The sequence below is a fragment of the Brassica oleracea genome, chromosome C8, assembly GCF_000695525.1.
Source record: "Brassica oleracea var. oleracea cultivar TO1000 chromosome C8, BOL, whole genome shotgun sequence".
NCBI classification, from domain to species: domain Eukaryota; kingdom Viridiplantae; phylum Streptophyta; class Magnoliopsida; order Brassicales; family Brassicaceae; genus Brassica; species Brassica oleracea.
In genome coordinates this window covers 20632629-20640614 of record NC_027755.1, presented here as the reverse complement: position 1 = coordinate 20640614, position 7986 = coordinate 20632629, and the positions used below count along the sequence as shown (strand labels likewise).

Here is a 7986-nt window from a genome sequence, read left to right as displayed (position 1 = left end):
GAGAGCTCGACGGCTAGGGTTTCTGGTCTCCGGGAATTCTCTGCAGAGCTTCGCTTCAGTTTCTGAGTGAGGCAAAAAGGGAGGCTGCATCTCTTTTTATAGGAAGGGGAAGGGAAAATCCTAGGTCTTTGCCAAATGGGCCGTAGAGAAGCCCATATTCCTAAAGAAATTTATGGGCCAGGAACCGGGCCGTTACAATCCTCCCCCGTTAATCGGAATTCATCCCCGAATTCCAAGGCCCACATCCTTCGGACTAATCGTTCGTTACCGAAATGGATTCACACATTCACACAACAATCAAGGCATGATAACTCTACTGGAATCTTTAAAACCAACGAATGAATGTCATAAATAAAAGGAGTAGGACCACAATAGTTTGTAAAAAGAAACTCGGCAAATCTGTACAAAACACAGAATGCCGTAACGAATGGAAATGCCGATCCCTTAGGACAAAACTAAGGGATCTTAACCCGCTCTGATACCACTTTATAACATATCAACAACAGCAATTAGTATTCATCTATCATCTTAGCATTCATTCTTCCTAGCATCCTAGCTTTAATCACAAATCACTCATGGGACTACACATCCAAGCATACAAGCATCAAATACTAATCATTCACCACCACAACAACACAAGACAGTTCATTAAGTCCCATTTAACAGTATGAGGGTTCTTATGCATCATGATCCATTCATCTATCAACCTAGTACTAACCAGGTTCTATCATCCTAGCTCTTCAAACAGGGTCTAATCAATCCTAACTCCAACATAAAGAAGTATACAGAACATGAGAACAAGATGGGTTCAAGACACTCCACCTTAGCCTAGATCTGGATCTGGAAACAAGAGGCAAGGGAGAGGAGATTGAGATCTGGTCACCACCACCACTACACGGCGCCGGCGAGGAGAGAGAGAGAGAAGAGAGAGAGGCGGCGCAAGAGAGAAGGGGAGAGAGCTCGACGGCTAGGGTTTCTGGTCTCCGGGAATTCTCTGCAGAGCTTCGCTTCAGTTTCTGAGTGAGGCAAAAAGGGAGGCTACATCTTTTTATAGGAAGGGGAAGGGAAAACCCTAGGTCTTTGCCAAATGGGCCGTAGAGAAGCCCATATTCCTAAAGAAATTTATGGGCCAGGAACCGGACCGTTACAATTTGAACCTACACAATCTCAAAATTCAAAACACGTGCCTAGATCATAATACTTACAAACATAACCATTTGAAGTATCTGTTGTAGCTGATCTAAGTCCTTCCCATCAGCAAACAAATCAACAATGATCCCTAATTGAACATAAAGAGTTCAAGAGTTTAGACAAGAAACAGAACATGCAACATACATTACCAGCATATTTTCCTGAAACATCTTCAGAAAGAGAGAGAGCATCATCTATCAGAACACGAAGACTACCGCCTTTTGAAGTTAGCTTCTCTAGCTCAGACAGCTCCATATACTCTCTTGCTTTCTCAATCAACTACTGTCCATAAAAAAAAAAAACTATTGTCCATAAAAGAAAACCAAAGTGAACTCAAAGATTACAATAGATAAAACTCTTATTTGTTTCAAGAGATAAAATTTCATACAATGTCATCAATTTCCCAGCCCTCAAGCTGAGTAGAAGGATACAACTCAAGAATCAGTCTTGCAGCTGTTCCACCACCCTATAACATATGAAACAGAAGTGATTGAAAAATTCCACAATCTCATTTCAATGTACATTTAAGACAGTTTGATATGAGCTCTCACCAATCCATAGATGGCAATGGGACCGTCAGGGACAATAGGTGGCAAACTTGCAAACTCATCCTGTTACAAAATGTTAATAATATTCAAAATAAGCACATTATAGTTCTGTTATATATTTGACAAAATCACATTAACCTAACAAAAGAGAAACAAGAGATTAATGGAAAATGTAACATACCCAATAAGAATCAGTCCAGTTCTCGCCTCCCTTGTTGATAGCACTATGCGTTTTCTCTACATATCAAATAACAACGTTACAAAAACAGAGGATTTGATAATATAATAAAAAAAAACGTTGTTACAAAAATCTTACTAGTTGAATCAAGGAGATATCTGGCATCAACAGTATCAACTATAACAATCTCATTGTATTTGCTTCTTTTTTTTTTTTAATTTTTTTTTGAATGAATGTTAAATTTATTCATCAAAAAAGTCATATTACATAGAATGCATACTGTTTGTTTATGAAAAACTCAAAAAAATCTCCACCCTTTTACTATCTATTTTGGAACCAAAATTGCATTAACTCCCCTGCTCCTTTGACACCTTTCTTGCGCATCACACTGATCTTGTTTCTGATACTCTTATCAAGCATTCTTTTAAGCACCTCTAATGGCAGTAGATTGTCACCATGTCTTATCTTATTTCGTTCTCTCCATATCGCATAAAGAACTACTTGAAAAGAGTACCTTATACAGAACAGACTCCTCCTCTCCCTTAATGGATCAGTGATAAACTCCATGATCTCCCTCCAATTTTTGGTAAACAAGTTACCCATTATACCTTTTGCAATAAACTCCCAAACTTTAGATGTATAATCGCAGTTAAAGAAGAGATGATTCCTTGTCTCCTGCGCAGCTCTACAAAGAACACAAGTTGTATCCACCCCTTGACTCCATTTTACCACACGATCCATTGTCGACAGTCTGTCTCTAAAGGCTAACCACACCATAAACGCATATCTGGGGGTGTTTTGAGAAAACCATATCCCACTAGCCCAAGAACATGGAGGAAAACTTTCTCTCAACTGTATCCAAGTTTCTTGGGTGGAGAATTTCAACTTGTATCCAGACTTTCCTTTCCAAGCGCTCCCATCATTTACATCAGAATCAAGCCTGCTGCTAATTTCCCGTATCTCAACTTCAATATCATTTAGAATATTGATACGATGCCTCCTTCTTCTCCTCGTACATAATACCGCCTCTTCTACCGTTGCATCTTTCCTAATACCCAAATCAATGACTCCTCTATCACCCAACAACTCAGATAGTACACCTTTCTCTGACCAATGATCGTACCAGAAAGAAGAATGCCTTCCATTTCCTATCTCCTTCTTATAGAACCGTTTAGCCACTTCTCTGAGCTTTAGCATCTTCCTCCACATCCAAGACCCCACTTGAGGATTTGACTTTACTACCCAAAAGCTCTTCCCTTTCAGTAAATTAATTCTAACCCATTTTCCCCATAATGAATCACCAGCTAGCATTCTCCAGATCAACTTTAGACCATATACCATGTTTACTTCCTTCAAATCTGGAATCCCCAAACCTCCTTCACTCTTAATACAACAAATCTCCTTCCAAGCTACCTTAGCATTTGAGGCTTTAAGTGCAGGCCCAGTCCATAGAAATGCCGAGCAAATCCTCTCAACCTCCTTAATACAACTACATGGAATGCGGAATACAGAGATCCAGAAGTTGATAATGCTAACAATCACAGATGTTATGAGCTGTAACCTGCCAGCATAGGATAAATAACGGCAAGTCCAAGTATTGATCTTACTTCTTATGTTCTCCAGCAGGGGTTGGTAGTCTTGAGTTCTCATTGCTTGAGTCATAAGAGGAAGCCCCAAATAGCGCACTGGAAGTTCTCCTTCAGCAAATTTTGAAGTTCGTCAAGATACTCCTCTTCTCATCCACAGATACTCCAGCCATAAAGATTGTGGATTTCTCCACGCTTATGCTTAACCCTGACCAGACTTCAAATTCATCAAATACAGAAATAGCACCCTGCACTGAATCCTTGGAACCTTCTACAAAGACCATTAGGTCGTCTGCAAAACAAAGATGAGTGAGGGAAAGATTCTGACAACCCGGGTGAACCTTAAACTTCCTCTCAACCATCGCTTTATCCAGCTTCAAAGATAGCACATTCATACACAGTACAAATAAGTACGGCGAGAGTGAGAAGCCCTGGCGGAGACCTCTGGAACTTTGAAAGTAGCCCGCCAAATCACCATTTATTTGCACCGAGAAAGAAGGAGTGGTAATACATAGCTCAATCCAGTGAATGTGTTTCTCTGGAAACCCAAGAGCTCTTAAACTACCCGACACAAATGACCATTGCACCGAGTCGAATGCTTTGGATATATCAATCTTCAGAACACACCTTGGACTAACCGTATCTTTATGATAATCTTTGACAAGTTCTGATGCTAATAAAACATTCTCCATAAGCAGTCTTCCTTGTATGAATGCTGATTGATTCTCTTGAATCATTCGAGGAAGAAGTTGCTTCAAGCGGTTTGCCAAGAGCTTCGAGACCACCTTATATAGAACATTGCAGCACGCTATCGGCCTATAGTCCTTCATCTCAAGAGAATCCAGCTTTTTGGGAATCAATGCAAGAATTGTTGAGTTTACTCCTTTAGGGAGGAACCCATATCTGAATACAGATTGCACCAAGGCAATGAAGTTTTTCCTAATCACTGACCACGTAGTCTTGAAAAACTCTATCGGGTAACCGTCTGGCCCTGGAGACTTATTATTAGGCATCGCAAAAAGGACTTTCCGGATTTCCTCCTCAGAGACTTCAGCTTCTAATACCCAGCATTCATCAGTAGAACATCTAAATGCAAGCAACTCTTGTAACTTCTCCACAGAAGCACCTTGATAGTTCTCTGGACACCGGTTGAGAAACTCCTTAAAAAAACTTTCTGCCTCCTTCTTAACTTCCTCATGGGTATTTACTATATTACCTCCTTGACATCTGACTTCCCTTATCAAGTTCTGAGATTGTCTCGTTCTAATAGCCCGATGAAAGGTCTTATTATTTTGATCCCCTATTTCCAACCAGTGCAGCTTAGCTCTCTGTTTCAGATGATCTTCTTCCAAGCTTGCTACATGTAGCCATTTTCCATAAGCTTCTGATTCTTCTTGTATAGCTGCATCACTCGGACTAGCGAGAGTAGCAGTCTGCTTCTCACACAACACTTCATAAGCCTCCTTAGTTCTTCTCGTTAAGTTTCCCAACTCCTCCCGACCCAGCTCTCTAATTAGAGGCTTCAAGTTCTTCAACTTTTTAGAGAATCTATACATAGCTGAGGTAGATTGATATAACCCCACCGTAGTGTCCCAATAAGCTTTAACCATAGGCAGAAATGAAGAGACATAACCCATGGCATTTACATATTTAAAAGGCTTTTTAATATTTTCACATGGAGGAAATAGCTGGATTTTACACCTCATATGATCAGAACATCCACCTGGCTCAAATACCGAGTACGCATTGCTGAATCTTATTAGAGCTTCTTTATTTAGTAAAACTCTATCCAGCTTCTTGCATATTATTCCTTCCTCTCTCTTGTTGCACCATGTAAACTTTGGCCCTTGATAAGCCATATCAGTAAGACGGCAGTGGAGAGCCAGGTTCTGAAATTCCTTCATCCCATTAGGAACTCTCCCCGAAGTAGCAAAACTCGAGCTTTCATCTCCTTCCATAATCTCATTAAAGTCTCCCATAATGATCCAAGCTTTTTTTTTAAAACTAGCAGAACCATGATGATGTATTAGATCTTCCCATAATACTCTTCTTTCTTCCATTAGGTTGCTAGCATATACACATGTGAAGAAAAACCCTTCACCCTCTTTAAGTTCCACCCACACTGTAATTATCTGATCCGACTTGTAGACTGGAGAAATGCGAACCGTATCTCTCCAAAGAAACCAAATTCTTCCTCCCCTGCTATCTTCGTAATTGGTAATTGAAGACCAATCACTGAAAACTGTATTCAAAATCCTTTCTGCTTTACTCTCCTTCACTCTTGTCTCCAAAATACATCCAAATCTCTTCTCCTTGCTGAAAATCCACTCACGAACAATGGAATGCTTCAAAGATTTATTCAGTCCACGCACATTTCAGAAAAAGCTCGTCATGATTATAGTTTTCGCCTAGAAGACCTTTTACTCTTCGGATTTGCATCCCGAGTTCTAGTCTTCTGGACTTTCTTCCCTCCTTTTTAGACTACTGCTTTCTCACTCTCCCTAGTTTTCTGTTCCAATATCTCATCCTCCAACAAATATTCCTCACTTATATCATGCTCCACTTCTTCCTCTATATTTTCTTCCTCATCCTCATTTCGTTCTTCCGGTAGAACTTCACTTTCTTCTACCTCATCCACACTCAATACAAAATATTTAGAAGCCGAAATCTGAACTTCAACTTCTTCTCTTCGCGGAGTTTTTGATTGTACCCTTCCCAATCTGCCTGGAGAAAACCAAACATTTTCCACAACTTACTTGCCTACTACCTCCCCCATAGCTCCTTTGTCAATAGATACTTCCTGAGTCTTCATCATCGAAGAACCAGTGACCATCAGTAACTCTTTCTCCATCTCTCTAGTTTCAACATCCTTTGTGGCTGTGTTACCAGCTTTAGAAGCACTTCCCAACACCACTACATTATCTCCATGTTTCTTCTCCCGTTTCTTCTGCACACAGACCTTCTCCGTATGACCCCATTTCTCACATACAGTACATCTAGACGGAAGCCAGGGATAGTAGAACTCAGCAGTAAACTCCTTCCCTTCTATCTCAAACTCAATCTCTTTTGGTAGCGTTTTGGAAACATCTACATTAACAAAGACTTTAGCCTCCTCAAAATTTGAACAAGCTATCGTCTCTGGATGCAAATGAACCGGAAACCCCACTATACTCGTCATGAAACTTAAAGCTTCCCACGAAAACATATTAAGTGGCACCTTCCTCAGATGAACCCACATCGGAATAGCTTCCTCCTCCTGCTTCTCCTCTTCAGTTTTTGGTGTCCATTTCTTCACAATCATAGGAACACCAACAATATTCCACATCCCTATCTTGATTATCTTCTCTCGAACCTTTTGATTCCTTATCTTAAACCTCATAGTCGTTGCGTTAATATCAAAGACCTCCACCTTTGCTGTTGGATCTCCATAACTCCAGATTTTGTTTACCACCATGTGAACTTTCGCAATGTGAGGCGCAATATCTAAGAATTTCCCAACAATGAAATCTTCCCATAGTGGAGTAGATTCAGAGAGAATCGCATCCGGAATCACAACCTTATGCTTGCCGTCAATCGATTTAACCTCCACTTCATACTTTTTAAGACTCCTCTTATCCCGCGCCACTGAAACCCATTTCAGATCTTTCTTTTCCAATTACTGAACCCCAGATCGCTTTGTTTCCTTTGGCACCACTTCCTGAATCACAAGATTGATGCCTGGTGATTCAGATGATCCCGGCGGTGAGGCCGAATCCATCGGAATAACCCTCGTCGACGTCGTGCTCGAAATCGCCAAAATCGCCTAAAATATCGCCTCCAGTAAAACGATGCGTTTTAGCTCTTTTAAAAGAGATGGATATTTTGTAATCTAATGGACATCTGTATTTGCTTCTTACGGCTATAACAACCCAATAATCTTCTTTTTCTTCATTTTTTTTAGATTCTTGTTTAGTTAGCTTCTGGTCACGATCGCTTTGCTTGGTGCAAAATGGAACTGAGAATCTGGGTTTATTCAGAGAAGGGCTTATGGACAAGGGTTTTGAAAATTGGGATGTTTTACACGAAAAGAAGTGTCTTTCGTTGCCAACAAGTGAATGCAGATATGAAGTAGAACTCAAAGCTGCCATTTTCTTTGTTGCTGATGAGCTCTTTGGGTATAAAGTCTTATCCTTTTTTTTTGGTAAACATGTTAAGCTTGTATTACCATTTTCAAATTTGTGACAGAATTTACAATGACAAACTAGTAGCAGAAGACAACAACAAAATGAAACTACAGATCACAACAACAAAAAACAGAAAGGAAAACACGATTTAGGAATGTAGCCGAGAGCAAGAGGAAAGACCACACAGGAAGCACTTGAAGGGTTTGGCTGGAGAGCACAACACGCAGGATCAGGAGCTTCAAAGGAAGGCACCAGTAAACATATGAGAACGAGCCGGTATATAATGGCTTGCCCAGGCACTCGCCTCCAAAAAATGGCCT

The 7986-nt window shown here is 40.4% G+C and overlaps 1 protein-coding gene across 1 annotated transcript in view; it reads right to left on the bottom strand.

Moving 5' to 3' along the window:
- LOC106308904 overlaps positions 1-7630 on the bottom strand; it is an 11865-nt gene extending 4235 nt beyond the window's left edge. Inside the window, exons 1-8 of the mRNA XM_013746008.1 lie at positions 7400-7630; positions 5669-5673; positions 2056-2120; positions 1921-1976; positions 1743-1802; positions 1580-1657; positions 1341-1470; positions 1206-1279 (exon numbers count right to left, since the gene is read on the bottom strand). Of these exons, the coding sequence (XP_013601462.1) occupies positions 1206-1279; positions 1341-1470; positions 1580-1657; positions 1743-1802; positions 1921-1976; positions 2056-2120; positions 5669-5673; positions 7400-7630 (699 nt within the window). The remainder of the gene's footprint in view (positions 1-1205; positions 1280-1340; positions 1471-1579; positions 1658-1742; positions 1803-1920; positions 1977-2055; positions 2121-5668; positions 5674-7399) is intronic.
- Positions 7631-7986: the final 356 nt, after the last annotated feature.